General features: G+C 41.9%; 1 protein-coding gene across 3 annotated transcripts in view; it reads right to left on the bottom strand.

Moving 5' to 3' along the window:
- Positions 1–1,190: 1,190 nt before the first annotated feature.
- The window catches only part of stxbp1b (syntaxin binding protein 1b), a 36,414-nt gene continuing 15,292 nt past the window's right edge, over positions 1,191–22,312 (bottom strand). For all 3 annotated transcript variants that reach the window (XM_063897362.1, XM_063897364.1, XM_063897363.1), the window contains exons 7-20: positions 13,959–14,107; positions 13,432–13,516; positions 12,761–12,891; positions 11,832–11,939; positions 11,665–11,725; positions 11,260–11,325; positions 9,384–9,464; positions 8,316–8,454; positions 8,005–8,114; positions 7,769–7,870; positions 6,116–6,201; positions 5,807–5,961; positions 5,198–5,321; positions 1,191–2,001 (exon numbers count right to left, since the gene is read on the bottom strand). In XM_063897362.1, coding sequence (XP_063753432.1) covers positions 5,212–5,321; positions 5,807–5,961; positions 6,116–6,201; positions 7,769–7,870; positions 8,005–8,114; positions 8,316–8,454; positions 9,384–9,464; positions 11,260–11,325; positions 11,665–11,725; positions 11,832–11,939; positions 12,761–12,891; positions 13,432–13,516; positions 13,959–14,107 — 1,383 coding nt within the window. In that variant the 3' untranslated portion in view covers positions 1,191–2,001; positions 5,198–5,211. The remainder of the gene's footprint in view (positions 2,002–5,197; positions 5,322–5,806; positions 5,962–6,115; positions 6,202–7,768; positions 7,871–8,004; positions 8,115–8,315; positions 8,455–9,383; positions 9,465–11,259; positions 11,326–11,664; positions 11,726–11,831; positions 11,940–12,760; positions 12,892–13,431; positions 13,517–13,958; positions 14,108–22,312) is intronic.

Here is a 22,312-nt window from a genome sequence, read left to right as displayed (position 1 = left end):
ATGGCTACAGCCAAGGTGACATGAGGAACAGATTCTTTAGATAGAACGTACCATTGTTGTTGTTATTGTGTGAGTTTTACAGCTGCTGCTACCCCTTGTGGTCCCACATATACAGTATGTGTATATATATACATCATATGTATATATATGTATGTATGTATGTATGTATGTGTGTGTGTGTGTGTGTGTGTGTGTGTGTGTGTGTGTGTGTGTGTGTGTGTGTGTGCGTGCGTGCGTGCGTGCGTGCGTGCGTGCGTGTACGTGTGCGTGTATGTATGTATGTATGTATGAGTATATATATATATATATATGTGTATGTATATATATACATATTGGACTTGACTGTTATGTGGTCCTCTATGAGCTGTTGGTTTCTCCAGCTCTACAGAATGACTGGTTTTCCGAGTTAAAATGATTCATAAAATATTATACTGCCTCTTTGCCTGGGGGCCGCACAGACTACAGTGTTACATAAACAGATCCTTAACCAGCTAGATTGCAGAGCTACATTTCTGAAAGGATTCTGTGTAATCCCTTAGGCAGAATGCTTTCTCCTGGGCAGGTAGAATGCCTGTCAGTGAGGAATTCTGGTGTTCAACCTGTTCAACGGCTTCCCACTGCAGGTTCACTGGTGGGACACCCACAGAGAAATAAATAGTAAGTAACTCAAAAAATGGCCTTTAATCACAAAGCTGCTGCTGAAGCTCTCAGAAAGATGGCTCAGCTGTTGAGCTTGAACAGCTGTCTTTAGCTTTAGTTTGAGGAAGGCTCCCTCCAGTGGCTACATGAAGTTAATCTCCTAAATACTCCAAGTAGGTCTGACCATGACAGAATCATGGTGATTTGTTCATGAGTTTATACAAAATAAAATAATACCTTTGGTGAAAGACATGTCGAGGTACTTGAACTTTACTTCAATTCACACATCTCCATCTTCATGGGGGTAATGGTTGGTTATAAAGTATATCACAAGAGTGCCTTAATGTTGCATGACTTGATATGCAGAATAAAAACACCGACCTGAACTCTGTAAAATAAATCAATTTGCTTTAACATTTTGTAAAAGGATAGAGGGTATTATACGCAAAGATAAAGACACATTTGTGACTTGACTGCTACTTGAGTGGAAGATATTTTCGTTCTGACCACACAGGAGAGACATTAAAAACAAACAAAGACCTGTATGGAAGTAGGTTTATTTGCTAACTCACATCCTGTGAGTTTTGTTCATCCATTTGAACGTACAAGAACATACTGGTCATAATACTGACGTCTGTCATCATACACAGTGGATCACTACACAACAATAATCACATCACAAAGGTCAGACACAGGAAACCAAAAGCAAACTGAATTTCAACAGGAACAACACACGGATGTTTACTGACACAATGCATGAGACAATCCAACAAGTATGTACCACTCCAATGCTCGGTCTACAGCTACATATATATTCAGAGGGGCTTCATGTTGGCATTTCCAAGTTTTTCCGAAACATCACTGCAAATATGATTGTTTGTACCGTATGGCATGGTTGCGACTGTAAGGGAAGCACTAGCAACAAAGGAAAAGAGATGATTCGTAGAGGACAGGTTCTAGAATATCCACAGAAAATGTCAAAGCATGTTTTGCTCTGTGAATCAGTGTAATAATTCTCCCAGTGTACTCTGTTAGCTTTCATTTACAGCCCATAATCCCTGAATCTCATTTTATCACCTAAACTAATTCACACACGTCTATTTTCTAAAAAAGAACTGCCCACAATAGACAGTAGACATCATTACAGACAAATAAAATATTGTCGAGCAAAATGTGATCAACATCAACACAGTCGTAAATCCTACCAGAGAAAAACAACAGAATTTGATACAACATGAAGTGTATGTGATGCATCATGCTGGGGGGGTGGTTTGTTGTTACTGCTGAGGGCTGAGGATGGACCACTGCTCCAAGTATTTGAGGGCTTTCAGAAGGCGAGAAGGGATGCAGATGCAGGGAATCCTGGAAGACAAAACATGTGGGATGATCACTTTTTAGTCAGATTATCGTAGGGAAGTATTGTAATGATAATAACATATACAACATTTAAGGAAAGCCCCTTTTTTAATGTCTGTTTGTCAACTCAGATTGCTCTTATAGACATCATTTTTTCTTTTTTCATCATTTTTTGTGTCTGTTTGATCATTCCAGTTTAAACCACATTCTTTCAGTCACCTGAAACAGTATCTTAGTTACTCTTAACCATACGCTTACCCGAGTTTATTGTGTTGTATGTTGTGTTCCCTAACTTATACTTAGTCCAGTTGTGATGTGCAGATACCACAGTAACTGAGAACTGTAAAAGCATTGACAAAAAATAATCAATTGTTTTTAAAAATCATTGCATATAACAACAACAATATATTCTTGATTTTCACCCAGGTTATACGGCCCATTATATTGTCCTATAATGTAATTTTAAATATCCATGTTAATTTATTATGGATATTGTAGAGATGACTTCAACTTTCATAACAATTATAGATGCTCAACGGGCTCCTGGAAATATTTGAGAGGATTTCATGTTTGTGGGGCCGATATAGCATGACCATTACCACTGCCATGCTATTGTTCATAGTTTTCTGATGCAACCATGAGTTATTACTGACATTTCAGTTGCACTCACTGTCAGTTTTACAGGCCCCCAATTATGCAAAATGCACTTTTCAATGTCTTTTCTACATAAATATGTGTCCCGGTGTGTAAGGAGACTCACAGAGTGTCAGAAAATACAACCTCTTTTCCTGCTTACCCACATCTCTAAAAACAGGGGTAGAAAACGGGCTGATCCAGATTTTCTGTCCATATGACATAATAAGGAAAATGTGGGCTGGCTTTACATTGAACACCTGGCAACATCCCACGTGCATGACATGTCCCAACCTATTGTCCCCCATATACAGTTGGCGAGCTGAATCTCCCCCCCAGCTGTGTGTGTGTATTCAACAGGATGTCTGCAGGAGGGACTTAAGAGTAAAGTTGTTAAATATATATAATATATATAATGTCACTGTTCTAGCGGTAAACACTGGAGAAAGAACAAGCTATTTGCTGTATCAGAAACAATGCGCAACGTGTTCTGGAAGTAATATGGTCTGTGTTTACATTAGCAAGCAGCGCTAACACTCAGAGCTAACGCTGTACTGGAGAGACTGTGTAATATAAAAGGTCTGTATGGAGCCAAATCAGGGTCATGAGTTTTGATCATACCAAAAAATACAATTTATTTGAAAGTTCAAGTGTTTATCATGGACTTTGAAAAATAAAATGATGTATTCAAACACAAAAAAAGTATTAAAATAATTGTTCAGGTTGAATATTATTTTGGTTCAGTTCAGCAATTTTGGGGTATAAAATATGTATTATCATAATTCACTTTTATACATATTTTGATATCTGAATCCTTATTTTTTTCAGTGGCTGATTTTACGTTTTCAGTTTCAAATCTCGTTTTTTCACTTTCACTTTAACCTCTTTTTTTCCCGCTTTCAGATCTTTTTTTTTCCGCTTTCAAACTCGTGGCACTGATGTTGCTTGGGGGGCGGGGCTTACCAAAGAGTAGTTTGGTCAGTGTCTGTCATGTCACCTTCATGGACATTAGGTAGCGCAAGAAATATAACTCAACACTTTCTATACACAATCCAGCCAAGCCAATACACGTTCACGGAGCTACGTGGAAGTGGGAAAGGACATCACTAAATAGCGGATACGTAATTTCACATTGTAGCACAGTTTATTGGTTTTATACCACGATTGTTGACAACTTCGATACTCAGCATCTCGCTTAACTGAACTTTGACACTGGTATCAGTTTGTTTACAACCAATCACGGCATTATTGTGTATAGAAAGTGTTGAGTTATATTTCTCGTGCTACCTAACATCCATGAAGGCAACATGACAGAGGGAGGGCTGTCACTCAGGATGCCAATCTACTATTTGGTAAGCCCCGCCCCCCAAGCAACATCAGTGCCACAAGTTTGAAAGCGAAAAAAAGATCTGAAAACGATAAAGTATCTGAAGGCGAAAAAAATGTGAAACCTGAAAAACGAGATTTGAAACTGAAAATATAATCGTTTTGAACCTGAAAATGTAAAAAAAGCAACTGAAAAAATTCAAGTATCAACATATGTAAAAACGTGAAATATGAAAATAAATATTTTATTCCAAATACCGTTTAGCTGAGAAGAGATCATGACGCTGCAAAGGGGCGTGGCCAGCAGCAGCTAGTTCATTTAAAGCTACAGTCACAGAATCAGCACTTAAGGAACAGGGCTGAGATAGAGGGGGATGAGGCATGCTACAATGGGGGATCTGTTTGGTATTTTGAGCAAAACACTTCAGAGACATGTTACATATATTACAATATATTGTTCAAATATAGCATGATTGAGGACCTTTAACTCAAAATAATGTGTGACTTGCCTGGATAAACTGTTGACTGTTTATCAATTTGTTTGTTGATTCTTATAATGTGAACTTGGTTGCATTAATGTCACTGTGTCGGACACATCTCAACCTTTAATATATTTTGTAAATTCACCTGATAGAAATGTTCAACAAAACAATGAAAATGAAACCCAAACACAAACAGCTGCTGTGAGTACGGCTTGTCATTTTTTGTAATGTATACATCATTAGCAACGTAAAAGTGAAAAAACAACAGTTAATGAACCCTGATTCATTTCAGAAATACTTGGCAAAGCCACTACAGCAGATGTCCTTGTGTATTGCTCTTGTTTTGGAATTTCGGTGAAGGTTAATCTTCAGGAAAAGCAACGACTAGTTCAGCTGCTACAGCTGACATGCGACCTGATCTACCTTTATGAATGCTGTGTGTGCCAGTGACAGAGTGCTTCTCTCTACATCTGGAAGCTTCAGAAGCCAGACTTTGGAATACACACCATATATCACATCAGGCTGTGACCATTTATTTAAGGGGAGGGACACAATAAACACTGGTTAGAAAATACAAAGACAGTATAAAGTAATTGTGTAAAATAAACATAAAATACAGTAATTGGTATTTCTTTCTGTACAGTTATTTATTTCAGCAACTTTAAGCTACAGTTCTTTGTTTCAGTATTTAATTATTTTCATTTATAGTACTTGTTTTAGTAACTAAGTTATGATTTTATTTATTATAAACTTTTATTTACTTTCAAATCTCTTTTCATTCAGCAGGCGGCTCTTCTGGGCCCTCTGGAGGGACGTTGGGGTCCAGGAAGTCTGGGTGCTGTAGTTCCTTTAGATACTTCGGGGGGGTCAGAATATGGGTGGAACCTATGGAGAGAACAGCCTGAAAGCTCAGCAAGGACTCAATCCTGAATCTTGGGTTATAATACACATCATATATTAGACTGGTCATGACAACAACACAATTCACATGGTCTTGAAAGTTACAGGTTCCTCATGAATAAGACTGTCTGAAGTCCAGCCCTGCTGAATCAAACATGTCAAACCACATTAAGAAAAATAATGAATAATACAACACAGTGAACTATGAGGTTGAATATTGTGTCATTGTGAATAATCCTTTAGATTTAAACTAAGCATTTATATTTCTCTAGCTGAACTCTTTCTTCTGAATACGCATTTGAACTGTATTTCATCTATGTATGCAACAGTAATGTTGAAATTGAGTTTTAGACACGTGGATAGGAATAACATTTACATTAAACACTGTCAAGTATGTCTTGTGTTAAAAAATCATAAAAAATGGTTATTCCAATCATGTTGTCGTGCTCTTCAGTAGTGTGTGAACTCACCGATCAAAGCCTCCCACTTCCCGTTGGCCTGTGTGACCTCATACACGCAGCGCATCTCGCTGTACGTCATCCCTCCAATAATAAAAACGATGATCCTGGGCCCTGTCTTCATCTCTGTGGGGCCCCTGTTCTTATGCCAGTTACCATAGCGAGCACTGGAAGATGTCAAACAAGAGCATACAGAAGCATTAATTGCAAAATACTAACCATGGTTCAACTCTACTAAGTTACTTATAAGATATCAAAGCAGTTCTTTGTATTTTAAAGCGTTACACAAAGTGTAGGCTCCATCCATTGAAGACTACACACCTTGATGGAGCGCTGGCTTTGGAAGATGCTTGTCGCTGGGAGATGTACGGGTACTGCTTCGGGTCAAGTTTTTCCTCAATGGCATCCTGTGGGAACACACTCCAATTACTACAGTTTGCACCAAAGACAGACACCATGTTACATATCTTTCCCAAAATAAAGTCACATTCAGAGAGGATGGTTAATAAAACTTCTAAAAGATACCATAACGAAACTAGTTCATTTCCCACTGAAGCTGTGGGTGTGGATGCACCAGGGAGAAGGAAGGTTCTGGATCTGAGCTGCTTTACAGTCAGGCCCACACTACCCAGACATGTTGTCCTAGGAAAGCAGGTTCTTTACTCATTTTCTCTCACTATTTATCTATTGTGCTCAAGTGTCTGTCAACACTTGCTACGCAATAGCAAAGAGGCTAATGGCTAAAAAATAGCTTTTGTTAATCACCGAACAACAACAACAACAACAACAAGGTCTGTAACCCAAACAGTAAACAACAGGGTCATGGAGCGGAGCGACTGTAGCACACTGTGACTGAACTTGTTAGAGAACAGATTGCAGAGATGCACGCCCCGAGGTCTGGGTTTGTAATGTTTGTCATGGGCAATGAATTAAATTATGTTTTAATATGTCTGTTACTCTTTATATGAACTCAGTGAAGTGTAACTCAATGTATTTTTTAATTTCTGTCAACAACAAAAGGGGTATTACCCAATTATTGCATTTTTTACAACAAACACATCATGATAGCCCACACTGGCAAACTGAGTAGCAAAGAGTAAATTGCCCACCTCAGTTTCAGTTGGTGCAACTCTTGAAATGATAGAACTCCAATATAAGTTAGAAAAGTCGTTCCACCGAGGCTTCATTTAAACTTGAGCATTCTGTAGCTGCAGTGCATTCAGCTGATATTATCCAAGAGCTTGCTCTCTGTATCTAATTCTGCCTGTAAGTACTGTTAATCATCACATACACATTCCAAATGGCAAAAGTTACTGACCAAACAGTTCATGTAAAATTCACCAACTTCCACCAGAGAATGTAATCTTGTCCAAAATTGCTCAAACTGCCAAAACATTTTAAAGATGAAAGCAAAGCATAGTACGGTGTAGCGGTCAAAATCCTAGAAGCTAACACAGAAAATTCACTTAAAAGTAAACTGCCGTTTGTTCCACAGTAAATCTTAAGAGTCACCGTTTGTGCGTTTATTTGCGTGATCCAATATCATTTAACAAAAGAACAATTACAATTCTTAAGCCTTTCCCTTGGCTTTTCCTTAAGGCCTGAATCAACTGCTCCCACCACCACCTGTCTCCAATACAATAATCACCCAAACATGCCTTCAAAATAAGAGCATGGAAACTAAATTAAGTTTCTTAAGTAACAACGCTAAATAACAATAATAATAATGCTAATAATAATAATAATTATTATTATATATTCATTATTAGCAACAACAGCAAGTAAATAAATGATTATTAGATAATATAAGGCAATATATAGCTCCAACATACGGTATATTACAGATATTAAGAGACTATGCTGTAATTGTCTTGATCTGACTCAATTGTAGGCCACATTACTTAGTTACAGGAAATTGTTTAACATTAATAAATGTTATTGAAGCATAATGTTTGAAAACAGCATGAGATGTACCTCCATGAGGTCCTTCACCAGAGGCGTCCAGCGGGACAGCTGGTAGGTCTGCTCACTGATCCGCTCCTTACGATCTGGCTTCTTGGCCTTCTTCACGGTTACCTGTGCAGAAACAGAGTTGATCACACTCGTTGAGGTTAAAAATATTGGGGCCAAATGCCACAGACAGAATATAGAACACCAGCAGCAAGGGAGAGTGACTCTTCATTTGGTTCATGATGAGAGACTCAGCTCACCTCAGAGACAATGGGGATGCCCATGTGGGCCATGTTGGAAATGATGTCACTGTCCTCTGGTGGGATATTAGCATGCTGAAGGAGCTTACACAGGTTCTCCTCAGTCACACCTGGCACACACACAGACATTAACACATGCAGCATGCACCAAGGAGGAAAACTAAAAGTGAACAGCAGTGGAGAAAGAAAAACAAATTGTGATGGCATGCACATTCAGTACTCTAGCTGTTCCTTTCTGCTTTTGTCATTAAAGGAGAAATAAACCTCCTTCAGAATGAGTTGACTTGAAAATCATTAGGAACAGTGAATACCATTCTTGAGGAAAATGTAGAGCAGGATAATGCGGATTTTGTCAGACACAGTGACGTTGGCATCCAGTAGAATGGGTACAATGAGTCTCATGGGATCCTTGATCTTCTCCCCCTCTGCATCTATGCCCATCGCCAGATCCTTGAAAAGAGTCAGAAGAAAGCAAAGCTTAACTTAAGTTCCAAATAAGTTTCAACAATACTGATCAGAGCTTCAGTGCAGTAATGCAGTGTAGAAGTTAAAGAGCCTCTGGAGTCTTCAGGGAGCTGTCTGTATCTCTCTCTCTCTCTCTCTCTCTCTCTCTCTCTCTCTCTCTCTCTCTCTCTCTCTCTCTCTCTCTCTCTCTCTCTCTCTCTCTCTGTCTCTGTCTCTCTCTGTCTCTCTCTCTCTCTCTCTCTCTCTCTAGAGGCAGGCCATTTTGACTTCCTGCTCCACTGAGCAACTTTCATAGGAATGAATGAGGTCCCGCCTCCAATGTGTATCTAGTCCTCTGTATACCTCCATGGGGCAGACTGGCAGTGTAGAACCGTTGCTCCTTTACACGCGAAGAGGCAGCGGCTCTATTCTGATTACTCCCAGATGACTGAACTACTCACCTCAACACTAAGTGAGAGGCCGACCACCCTCCGGTGGAAACCCATTTTGGCCGCTGGTGTTTGCAATCTCATTCTTTTGTTCATGACTATGTACAAGTATAACAATGTTTAATACATGTTATTTTTGCCCCCTTGAATTCTACACACTGCTCCTCTGAGTAGTCGATGATGATATACAGACAAGATAATGAATACAACTGTCTGTTGGGGATTAGTTCCATTAGATGGGATTTTCATGTAGCTGGTGAAATTCATGTCCATTTTGTTTCTAAATTATGATATAAAGTGCATGAACAAAGCACATTTGGAAGAATGACTCTCAAAATCAGGAAAGGATGCTATCAGCATTGCTTTCTACATTCAGACTGTATTTGTTCATATTTTGGCAAATTGTGGAATGACCTTCAGAGCTCTTTAATTTCCAACGCTATAACCCTGGAAACAGATCTAATTTAAAGCATCTGTGTGATTTACCTGCTCTATACGACAGAGTTTGTCCACAGTGCCCTGGTAGCGGTTCATACAGTCTTCAGCCAAATGCAGATGGGTTGAATACTGAACAGAGAAGTGAGCTGAGGTTAGTGACACAGTGGGCAAGCCCAGCTCAAAAAACATGCTTTTCAGGGATCATAAATACACTTTTGGAAATCTGCACAATAAAGTTGACAGCTTCCTAGTCCTGGATATTGAGAATGTGTGTATATACAGTTAGGCCCATAAATATTTGGACAGAGACAATGTTTTTTAATTTTGGTTCTGTACATTACCACAATGAATTTTAAATGAAACAATTCAGATGCAGTTGAAGTGCAGACTTTCAGCTTTAATTCAGTGGGTTGAACAAAAAGATTGCATAAACATGTGAGGAACTAAAGCATTTTTTAAGCACAAGCCCTTCATTTCAGGGGCTCAAAAGTTATTGGACAAATTCAATAACTGAACATAAATGTTCATTTCTAATACTTGGTTGAAAACCCTTTGCTGGCAATGACTGCCTGAAGTCTGGAACTCATGGACATCACCAGACCCTGGGTTTCCTCCTTTTAAATGCTCTGTCAGGCCTTTACTGCAGTGGTTTTCAGTTGCTGTTTGTTTGTGAGCCTTTCTGTCTGAAGTTCAGTCTTTAACAAGTGAAATGCATGCTCAATTAGGTTGAGATCAGGTGACTGACTTGGCCTTTCAAGAATATTCCACTTCTTTGCTTTAATAAACTCCTGGGTTGCTTTGGCTGTATGTTTTGGGTCATTGTCCATCTTTATGAAACGCCGCCCAATTACTTTGGCTGCATTTGGCTGGATTTGAGCAGACAGTATGTCTGTGAACACCTCAGAATTCCTCGGGCTGCTTCTGTCCAGTCTCACATCAGCAATAAACACTAGTGACCCAGTGCCACTGGCAGCCATGCATGCCCAATCCATCACACTGCCGTGTTTTACAGATGATGTAGTATGCTTTGGATCATGAGCTGTACCACGCCTGCTCCATACTTTTTTCCTGCCATCATTCTGGTAGAGGTGGATCTTGATTTCATCTGTCCAAAGAATGTTCTTCCAGAACTGTGCTGGCTTTTTTAGATGTTTTTTAGCAAAGTCCAATCTAGCCTTTCTACTCTTGAGGCTTATGAGTGGCTTGCACCGTGCAGTGAACCCTCTGTATTTACTTTCATGCAGTTCTCTCTTCATGGTAGACTTGGACATTGATACGCCTACCTCCTGGAGAGTGTTGTTCACTTGTTTGGCTGTTGTGAAGGGGTTTCTCTTCACCATGGAAATGATTCTGCAATCATCCACCACTGTTTTCTTCCGTGGACCAGTACTTTCTTTCTTTCTCAGGATGTACCAAGCTGTAGATTTTGCCACTCCTAATATTGTAACAATTTCTCAGATGGGTTTTTCCTGTTTTCGCAGCTTAAGGATGGCTTGTTTCACCTGCATGGAGAGCTCCTTTGACCGCATGTTGTCTTCACAGCCAAATCTTCCAAATACAAGCACCACACCTCAAATCAACTCCCGGCCTTTTATCTGCTTAATTGATGATGACATAACGAAGGACTTGCCCTCACCTGCCCATGAAATAGCCTTTGAGTCAATTGTCCAATTACTTTTGGACCCTTTTAAAAGAGGGTGGCACATGTTAAGGAGCTGAAACTCCTAAACCCTTCATCCAATTTGAATGTGGATACCCTCAAATGAAAGCTGGGAGTCTGCACTTTATGTCCTTGTCCATTATATAACTATAATTGGAATATGTTTCAGTAAACAGGTAAAAAAACAAAACTTGTGTCAGTGTCCAAATATATATGGACCTAACTGTATATAGTGTATCCATGACATGCTGAAACAGCACTCACCTTGCTGAGCTCTTTCTGATACTGAGGCATCTTCTTCAGCATCTGAGCCAGCTCCTTCATGGTGGTCTGAAAGACAAAGAAGAGTGATACACTTTAGTGATATCCAGGCTCATATTGTATTTCTCATTTGTAATTAAACATCTTCTAAGCTTTAAAGTTAAAAAACAACATGCATTTTTCTCACACTGTTTAAGTAAACCTTGGTTTGGCCTCGATCTGAAATGCTGTTTTAGTGCCCCCTTCAGAGTCTGATCCTTGGGCTCTTTTTTCACCCTTGTGTGTGTGTGTGTGTGTGTGTGTGTGTGTGTGTGTGTGTGTGTGTGTGTGTGTGTGTGTGTGTGTGTGTGTGTGTGTGTGTGTGTGTGTGTGTGTGTGTGTGTGTGTGTGTGTGTGTGTGTCCTCTACCTTTTCTCCAGTGTTCATCTTTTTGCTGGCAGAGAAGTCTTTCAAAGAGCGAGTCACAGCCCTGTGCAGACACACAAGACAGAAATGGATGAGGTCAATAAAGGAGGAGGCTTTGTGATGGAGCTGTGGGGGTGTGCCTGTGTGAGGAGAAAGACAAAAGCCCTTACGTTGACACTTCTGCAATGTGTTTGTGTCTCAGAGTCAGCCACAGGTCGTCATCTTCATCTAGCAACACCTCCTTTGTCCTCGTCTCTCCCATCCCACTGGTCTCAAAACTGACAGAGAGGGTGAGAGAGGTTTACAAAGAGAGAGAGTTTAACCACATATACACTGACGAACATTTATCTTTCTGTTGTGCAGTGCACTATTGTTTTGTTGTTTTTGCTACACACACAGTTATAACCAGAGGTGGTGTGTAAAAGTAGAAGTACTCAGGTCTTGTACTTGAGTAAAAGTAGAAGTACTCAGATCTTGTACTTGAGTAAAGTAGAAGTACCAGAGTGTAGGAATACTCTGTCACAGTAAAAGTCCTGCATTCTAAATGTTCCTCCAGTAAAAGTAGAAAGTACTCTCATCTAAATGTACTTAAAGTAGCGACAGTAAAAGTAGTCATTGTTTGATTGGTCCATTTCAGAATAATATCTCTGATATGTTTTATAATTATTGATCATTAAAGTGTTCTCAGAGCTGGTAAAGGTGCAGCTAGTTTGAATGGCTTTGTATACTGCAGGGTAGCTGCTGAATTTACTCCAGGTGAACTAAAGTCTGATTTAAGGGCTGATCATATTTACCATCATTAATCCAGATCTGTAAAGTAACTAAAGGGGTTAAATACATGTAGTGGAGTAAAAGTACACCATTTACCTCTGAACTGTAGTGGAGTAGAAAGTAACATATAATGGAAATACTCAGGTAAAGTACAAGTACATTCTCAACATTTGACTTTAGTACAGTACTAAAGTAAATGTACTTACAGTAGTTACTCCCCAGCACTGAGTATACCCAAACTAAGTGACAGTCACAACAATGAATACATTCAAATACAGATATGGACAAATGCTCTGAATCCCAGCTGTTCCTCTGGGAGAGTCTGTACCTGTACACGTCATTTTCAATGCCCAGCAGGTCGTAGGACATGGCCTGCAGGGTGAGCTCATGCAGGATGGGTGACACGGGATCAAAGCTACGGTCCAAAATGAGCAGCTGAGTACGAGACTTGTCTGGACCCTGAAGGCATCAGAGCAGAAAATAAACACTGGACACACATTGGACTCAACATTTAATATTGTTACATTTCCCAGGATCCAGTCACCGGCCCGCCCAGATCCATGTTAGCAGCCCATTGAATGACCAGTTAAATGTATCTTTAATAAAGCATGTTAAATACCCCTCCCGTAGGACCAAATGTGCATAAGCAACTCTATTTCATACTGAAGTCTGATCATATCAAAACACTGATATGATCAGACTTCTGATTAAAAATCTCACATTTCCACTTATTATGACAATTAATATAGTTTGAACTAAATTGACTATTTATTGGTTCATTTAATATGGTCTCTAAACCAATATGGCAAAGTCAAAACAACGTGTCACAAAATTGTGTTGAGTATGTTTGAAATATCCCCATTAGGAGAGGATTCATGTCACATACTTCTGTGCCATATTACGGGGGAATGATGTTTGTTTTATAGGGCATTATAAAGCTGGATAAATGTACACATATACATATTTTTCACCATAAGTAATTTAGCTCCACTTCCTTACCTCTCCCATGGTGGGGTCATCAGCCTTGTAGCCGTCGAGCTTCTCCTGAAGCATCTGAGCCAGGACTGCACAGTCTTTGTAATCTCTAAACGCGCACACACACACACACACACACACACACACACACACACACACACACACACACACACACACACACACACACACACACACACACACACACACACACACACACACACACACACACACACACACACACACACACACACACAAACTGCTTCAGAGAGTAGCACAGTATACAACTTGTTAGATAATTACGAAATTAAGAACAGGCAAGTTCAGAATACTGGTTCACTGCAAGGTGAATAAAGCCACACAGGATGGGCTTTGCCTGTGAGTTACTGTAAAGACAGGAAAGTATGCTGAACATCCTGTTAGATTTATCCTCTCATTAAGACAAAACGGCAAGAGACACCAAATGCACTAATGCTATATATAAAAGAACATTTGTAACATAATTGCAAAACAAAAAAACAAGACAAAGCCATAGTGCTGCTGGCTGGGCTCACCCTCGGTACCGGACTCCAGGGTACTCTTTGAGCGTGGCACACAGGGTGGCGATCTGCTCAGCACAGCGCTCCAGCATGTTGTTCTTCACATCAGCCTTGAAGGGGCTGTAGAAGTCCTGAAAGGCATCAGCTTTGTCCAGAGAGAAGACCTGACAGAGGACATGACGGAGAGACAAACATAAGATCGATTCTCAGCTGCAATCCGCCGCCCAACAGTTCCACTCCCACACTGCAGACTGTTCGTCTACAAAGAGCTTAACCTGCATTTATTAAATGTATCTGTTTGTTTAATTTGAATCATAATTGTTTATTTATTTATATAAATATTTGTATTTCTCTCGACCTCTGTTTCTCTTGCTCCCTCTTTCCTCTACCCAACAGATTACAAATTGCATGGTGTATCCGTTTCCTAGACAAGATAAGGTCTACTCCAATATCAAAAAAGCTTACAGAGCTAGGCAACTCCCCCATCTAGGACAATCAGACCACATGTCCCTGCATCTCATACCAGCCTACATTTCCATCAGGAAAAGAGCTCCTGTAACAATCAAAACAGTGAGGATCTGGCCTGAGGGGGCCATGGAACAGCTGCAGGACTGCTTGGAGAGAACACTCTGGGAGGTTTTTCAAGCAGAGGACCTCGAGCAGTACACAGAAGCGGTCCTGGCGCACATCAAGCACAGCATAGACACTGTTAAGGTGGAGAAAAGCATCCAGGTCTACCCCAACAGGAAACCCTGGATGACAAAAGAAGTGCAGAGCCTTCTCAAGGAAAGAAACAACGCTTTCAAGAAAGGTAACCCAGATTCATACAGTACTGCCAGAGCCAATCTGAAGAGAGGGATCAGTGAGGGCAAGGCTGATCACAAAAGGAAGATTGAAGAACATCTCCTGAGCAACAACTCCAGGGAGGTCTGGCAGGGAATACAGCACATGACCAACTACAGACCCAGCAAACCCTCGGCTGATGGCAACGCCTCCCTAGCGGAGGAGCTAAACTGCTTTTACGCCTGCTTTGAGAGGAAGACACCGGTGGCCGCCACATCAACACCCCCTCCCATAGCCAACAACAGCCCACACCCAGTCAGACCAGCACCCCCTCCCACAGCCAACAACAGCCCACATCCAGCCCACAGCAGCCAAACGCTCACGCTGGAGGTGCATGAGGTGAGGCGCACGCTGAGAGCGGTGGACCCAAAGAAGGCTATGGGCCCTGATGGTGTCCCAGGACAAGTACTGAGAGATTGTGCAGACCAGCTGGCAGGGGTCTTCACCAAGATCTTTAACCAGTCCCTCTCTCAGGCCGTCGTTCCATCCTGCCTGATGATCTCCACAATCATCCCAGTACCGAAGAAGAACACCATCAGCTGCCTGAACGACTACCAACCAGTTGCACTCACACCCATCACCATGAAGTGCTTTGAGAATCTGGTCCGGTCCCACATCTCCTCAGCCCTCCCTCCCGATTCGACCATCACCAGTTCGCCTACAGAGATAAAAGATCCACAGAGGACACCATCGCCACAGCTCTACACTCTACTCTGAGCAACTTGGAGCCGAGAGGGAGCCACGCACGGCTGCTCTTTGTGGACTACAGCTCCACTTTCAACACCATCATCCCTGACAGGCTGGTGACCAAACTGCTTGAACTGGGATTTTCACTCTCCGTCTGCCTGTGGATTAGGGATTTCCTGTCGAACCGCCCCAGAGGGTGAAGATAGGCTGCCACACCTCATCAAGCCTGAACCTCAGCACCGGCTCTCCCCAGGGCTGCGTGCTCAGCCCCCTCCTCTAGTCCCTCTACACTTACGACTGCACCCCTGCCCATCCCAGCAACTCCGTCATCAAATTCGCAGACGACACCACGGTGGTGGGGCTCATCTCCGGGGGAGACAAGTCTGCGTACAGAGACGAGGTGGTGAAGCTGTTGGAGTGGTGCACGGAAAACAACCTGGAACTGAACACTGCCAAAACCAAGGAGCTGATCATCGACTTCAGGAGGAAGAAAACAGCCACCCAGCTCCTGACCATCGGCGGGGACGACGTAGAGAGAGCCTCCGACAACTGATTCCTGGGCGTCCATCTGAGTGACGACTTGACCCGGAGCACCAACACCACTGCTACCACCAAGAACGCCCAACAGAGACTGTACTTCCTGAGAGTACTCAGGAACAACCATCTCGCGCAGGAACTGTTGGTGTCCTTTTACCGGTGCTCTATAGAGAGCATCCTCACCTACTGCATCTGTGTGTGGTTCTGCAGCTGCACTGCCGCAGAGAGGAAAGCGCTCCAGAGAGTCGTCAACACCGCCAAGAAGATCATCGACTGCCCTCTCCCCTCCCTGGCTGACCTGTATAGCTCCCGCTGTATTAGGAAGGCCCACAGCATCCTCAAAGACCCATCACACCCCGGGCAGTGCCACTTTGAACTACTGCCTTCAGGCAGACGATACAGAAAAATGAGAGCCAGAAACAACCGGCTCAGAGACAGCCTCTTATCCAAGAGCCATAACTGCGCTCAACATGCCCTGAACACTACCACAGTATCCTTCTCCGTCCATGTTATCCTAGATATACTGACCGTACTTAGAAATAACCTGCCTCCAAACACTTTAACTACTGACACTTTGTTATTTATACCTCATATGTATAGTATGCATATTTATATTTTGTAGTTTTTAATTAATTAATTATTTATTATATTGCTCTATTTTTACTATTCTTGTTAACGCACTAGGGGATTGCTCCAATTTCGTTGTTCTGGAAACTCGTTTTTTTAGTAGCAATGACAATAAAGAACATTCATTAATTCATTCATTCATATATGCCCCAATCTATGCCTCAGTCCCACAGACAGCTCACTCGAAATATATAAATGCCCCCCCACCACGTTGTTTTATTCAGTTTCCTTTAGTCGCCATTGGTATTTTGACATGTGTCTTACTTTGTCAATCATTTTGTCTGGATGTTACTTTGTTCTTGTCGCAACTGTGCTGTATTCACTTGATCAAACTGATGTTTTTTTTGTGGGGACCAAAACGTATAAATGTAAATAGATTTCCAATCATTGTAAAATAATTAAAAAACCTGATATACCGTGATACCGTTATCGTTTTGTAAAATACCGTGATATGAGTTATTTGTACCGCCCAGCCCTACTTGATCACTCAATAAAATAAAAGATACAAAATAAAACTCAATTAATAAGAAGAAAGGATTGTATTTAACATGGCAACGCATCAATATACTTTTTTTAGAAACTTCTTTTATCAAGAGTTTTTGTGATCTATATGGATTTTAAAGGAAAAAGAATAACTTTTGGGGAATCTAATATTGTTGTGTTTGTGCCGGAGCCGCTTCATCCAAAACAGCACTCCAGTAAGAGAGACGACACTGGAAGGGAAATACAGTCTTTTCATTTTATTTTGTGCTTGTTTCAATACAGATGTTTTTCTTCATGAATGCATTCTTTATAGTGTCAATATAACCGCATATAAAGAAAACGGCAAAAAAGTCCGGCGCACATCTAAAACAGATCAACGACCCTGGAGCTGCGCTACTTAGCTGTTCCTAAATGTGCCTGACTAAAAAGGATAAATAATATTACGGATGAACAAGAGGAATTTACAACAGCCGCCCCCAAAATAGCATAGCTATTATGTAAACAGGATAAATTCCCTAAGGTGCAACAGAAGTCCAAGGATCAGCATCGTCGTCCGGTACAGCTGGTAGCTGGACAAGATGTGCCACAGGTCGCAGGTACGTCTTGTCCCAGACTTGAACCTCAGCCGACCTGATGGATCCATCAGCACCGGCATTAAGCGCGACGACTCTCCCCACTAGCCAGTGGGCATGTGGAAGCTGAGGATCAACTATCACTACGACAGTACCTTGGAGAAGACCATCAGTGTGCTGCCGCCACTTCTGGCGAACTTGAAGGGATGGTAAGTAGCTTATGAGGAACTGCACCCAGAAGTGGTCAACCATCATTTGACAGTGATGCCATCGCCTCTTGCTGATGGTGTCTGTATCATAGGGCACTTGCGGCAGGGAGGCATCCCACCGCCCCATCAGCAACATGTTTGGCGTCACAGGATCTGGATCGACGAGGTCTGATGACACATAGCCTAAGGGTTTGGCATTTAAGATGCCTTCCACTTCGACTAGCAAGGTGAGGAGGACTTCTCCCTGGACAGACTGAGCGCCGATCACCACTTGTAGAGCCTTCTTGACCGATTGTATCTCGCGCTCCCAGGCCCCACCAAAGTGGGGAGATGCTGGAGGGTTAAAGTGAAACTTGATCTGTTTCTTGGCAGGTTCCTCTTGCAGTTGGGCTTCCATTCCAGCAAACGCCTCCTTAAGCTCCCTATCTGCTCCTCGGAAGTTTGTCCTCTGATCTCAGAGAATCTGGAAGGGGGTACCTCATCGAGCGATGAATCACCTCAAGGCCAGGAGGAAGGCATCTGCGTCAATGCTGTTAAGCAAATCTAGGTGTACACAGCGAGGGGTGAGACCAGAGGTGGGACCAAGTCACTGTTTGGCAAGTCACAAGTCAGACCCAAGTCTTAGCAGTCAAGTCCAAGTCAAGTCCCAAGTAAAGACAGAGAAGGGCAAGTCGAGTCCAAGTCTGAGTCACATCAAAGCCAAGTCGAGTCCAAGTCCAAGTGTCGATCTTTTTCAAGTCCTGAACAAGTCATCATGTACTCTTCACTTAATATTGTAATTATTAGACTATCGATCATAATTGTAACTTATCAATCTAATCTACAGTCTAATTTTATACATACAGATTGAATATGTTCAATGTTTCTGTATTGAAATCTTTTACGATATACACATGCGCCTTAAGACCTTCAAAGTATCTTAGAGAAGAAGTGAGAGTGAATATTGGGTTTGAATTGTATGCACGGAAGGCACTAATGTGACCATAAAGTTAGTAAAGCACCTTAAACAGTGAGGCATATGAGCTGTGTGGATGTCTGAAAGCAGTGCTTGAGCATGCCAATTACAGAACATAAACAATTTCCTTTAATTACAATGAGACTTAATATTTCAATAAACAATGTTTAATCTGCATTACAAAACTACATTACAAAAACAGCAGAGAGAGAAAAATAGGGGCAGTTACGAAGTGTACTAATGTAACGGGGTGTGTGTGTGTGTGTGTGTGTGTGTGTGTGTGTGTGTGTGTGTGTGTGTGTGTGTGTGTGTGTGTGTGAGAGAGTGAGTGAGTAAGGGGTAGTGTACAGTGCATGTGACAGCAAGGAGATGTCTGATGAGCTCAAGATGAATTGCATTTGCAAAAAATCAACCTAGATAACAGTGTGTCTGAGATCTGTGACCGATTGTGGCCGCATTATAATACCACCATGGCTGAAAACGTGCTCTACCGGGGCACTGGAAGCAGGAACAGCAAAGACCCTCATGGCCACAGGGAACAATGATGGAAGGTTACTCTTATTCGTTGCCCAAAAGAATAGAGCATTCTGACCTTCACATTTTTCAAGATAGTGACTTAGCTGAAGTGCAGGACTGTCAACAAAGTCCTTCTTGGGTCTTTTGTATGTTGCAAACAGGCCCTCCTCTTGGCCAGTGGAATCTGCCTGCAAACCATTTATTGGGCTGTCAGTGATAACTGGTGACGAAAAGAATCTTCATGCAACATAGTAAACCGCTGTTTAGTGTGTGATTTATTAAGTTTCCTTTGCAGATCGGACGGAAAGCTCTCGACTAGGCTTCCCTTTCGCGGCGCAATTGCATCTTTTCCGTAGGTGAAATCCGGGAAAATCGTGAATATTAATGAGGGGAAAGCCTGGGATTATCCAATCACATTGGTTAAATCCCTGTTCCAATCCAAAAAGGCCAAATTCCGCCACATGATTGCATCGCTCGCGTTTGCCTGCCTTGATTTCATATCCTCTGTAAGAAGGGGTCGAACGACTTATGAGGAAGAACGGCTGTCCACAGGCAGTTCCAATTTTAACAGACTTTATTGCAGGGTGATGAACTGAACATTGATGTAGGTTTGGTAGGGGTTAGCGTGTTATACAGGGATGTTCTATTGTGTGGTTTTGTGTGTGTAAATGTGTGTGTGGTCTCTGTAACATAGAGAGGAAGCAGAAATCAGTAAACAGGTAATGTAGAGGGATGATACAGTTGTCGTCTACATTAAGAAAGGGCACAATTGGCTGGCCTATGCTGCCCTCTATTCGCCGAAGGCCGCAACACCATAGCACCGACATATGCAATTACACAAGGTCTAACTATTATAACATACACACATAACAAAGTACAGGAATGCACACGATTCTATATAATAACTGCAGTGTACATAATAATGCTTACATTAGCCCTGCACTTAATGGGTGGTAGCATTATACATTAATACAGGAGAGGAGACAAGCCCGAGCGTGCCTTACCGAACCCTGGGCTGCCAAGTGCTCCGCATGGCAAGGCTAGCTGCTATGGCTAACTAACCTCATTTATGGAGTTAGCGGGGTAATTGCGGACATAAACTTCCTGATCACTCAACTGGACAAGCCTACATGTACTTACATTTTTCATGCACGCACACGCATGTCCACAACACACAGACTCCGCCAACACTATAACACAGTTATGCGGTTATAACACCATAGTGACAGTCCGATCGCCATCAGTCTCCTTGCTTCTACTAAACAGCAAGTGCACGTTACTAAACTACGCAACATGGTTGAGGGCAGAGGGCAAGTCGGCCATAATAGGTATCACTGGCTTCCCCATCCACCTACTGCATCCTGTGCAAGTCCTCTGATGATGCTTGACGGCCTGTCTCCCACGCAGGACCCAGTACTGGCGCTTTGTTACAGTGAAGACTTTGTCGGGCCCTGGATGGAGCAAGCGCTCGTCCATGTCTTTAATGAGAAGTTTTGTGACTGCATGTCTGGGATCGAGAACGATGGGGTGAATTTCCATAGAAAGAGGAAGTCTCTAATGCGGCGAAATCTTCCACCGGCGGGGATCAGGCCCATTGCAGCATCAATCTCTAGTGAAAGCATACTGAACTTACCAGAGTTGTGGACTCGAGTCACATGACTTGGACTCGAGTCAGACTCGAGTCATGAATTTGATGACTTTAGACATGACTTGACAAAATCTAAAAAGACTTGCACTTTGACTTGGACTTTAACATCAGTGACTCGCATTTGGACTTGGACTGGCCCCTTTTGACCTGAAAAGACTTGCTACTTTCCCCAAACCCAAAGATTAAAAAGTATGTTGACGTGGACCGCGCTATCTCTCTTTGCACCTGTGTGCAACTGTGTGCGTAACGTGTGTGTGGCACGACATCCAATCAAATTAGATCCACGTTGTTTTGATCAGACAGCATCCAACCAATCAAAGTACTGGACAACCACTGAGGCGGAACAAACTATAAGGCGCCAAGTAGGCAACAATGATACCACGGGTAGTTTCGTTTGGATTTAAAAACGTTGAGGTGGTCAACAAAAAAATAACTCTAGTCTGTAAAACATGCGGGACGAAGATAACAGACGGAGACGCGACAACTTCCAACTTCGTTCGACATTTGAAGTTACACAAAGAACGGTAAGTTTTGAATGAAAGCCAACACTAGCTTATTGGCTAATTGCTAGCTAGCTACATATCAGACTGTAAACGTCACCTTGGCTTACGAACACGCTAAACCGTATCTCCTGTGGGTTCATTAATGGATAAGTTCACTATTTTGCACTTTGAGCCCCCTTTCTGGGTCGTCTTGGATGAAATAGAAATGTTGAAGATTGGTCCAGTCTCCAGCTTTTGGCTAATTTGGAATCACCCCCTGCTTCAGAATGGTTGGCTGCAGGCATTAATAACATTGTCCTTAAAACGATGAGCAACTCACCGAGTGGTAAGTGGTTTTCGTAGTTGTTTAAAAAAAATATATCGGCGAAATATTTGGTTTCCATCTGTGTTATTTGCTATTGTGGAACTAGCTATGTTTTCAGATACCTCACTGAGTAGGCTATTAACTTCCGCTTGATATTTGGAATACAAAATGGCAAATTAAACACGACAGAAACTGTATTTCGCTAAGACACTCGTTTTGGAGCATCACCACTAACCAGTGACCACTCAGTGAGTTGCACATCTTTGAAAACGAACGTTTAAGGTTGATTTAAGGATCGCTTTATGAATGCCCGTACATGAAGCATGGGGGACCAATCGTTAAAATTTCGGTGTCAAACACACTATTTCATCCTAGACAAACCAGAAATGGGGCTCAAAGTGCAAAATAGTGAACTTATCCATACTCATATTGTAAAAGGATAGTTTTGGATTTTTTGAAACGAGATTGTATGTACTTAGCAGCTA

Source organism: Eleginops maclovinus, chromosome 12 (assembly GCF_036324505.1).
Source record: "Eleginops maclovinus isolate JMC-PN-2008 ecotype Puerto Natales chromosome 12, JC_Emac_rtc_rv5, whole genome shotgun sequence".
Lineage (NCBI taxonomy): Eukaryota > Metazoa > Chordata > Actinopteri > Perciformes > Eleginopidae > Eleginops > Eleginops maclovinus.
Note: the sequence above shows the minus strand (reverse complement) of the source record. Positions and strands in the feature narration are given on the sequence as shown.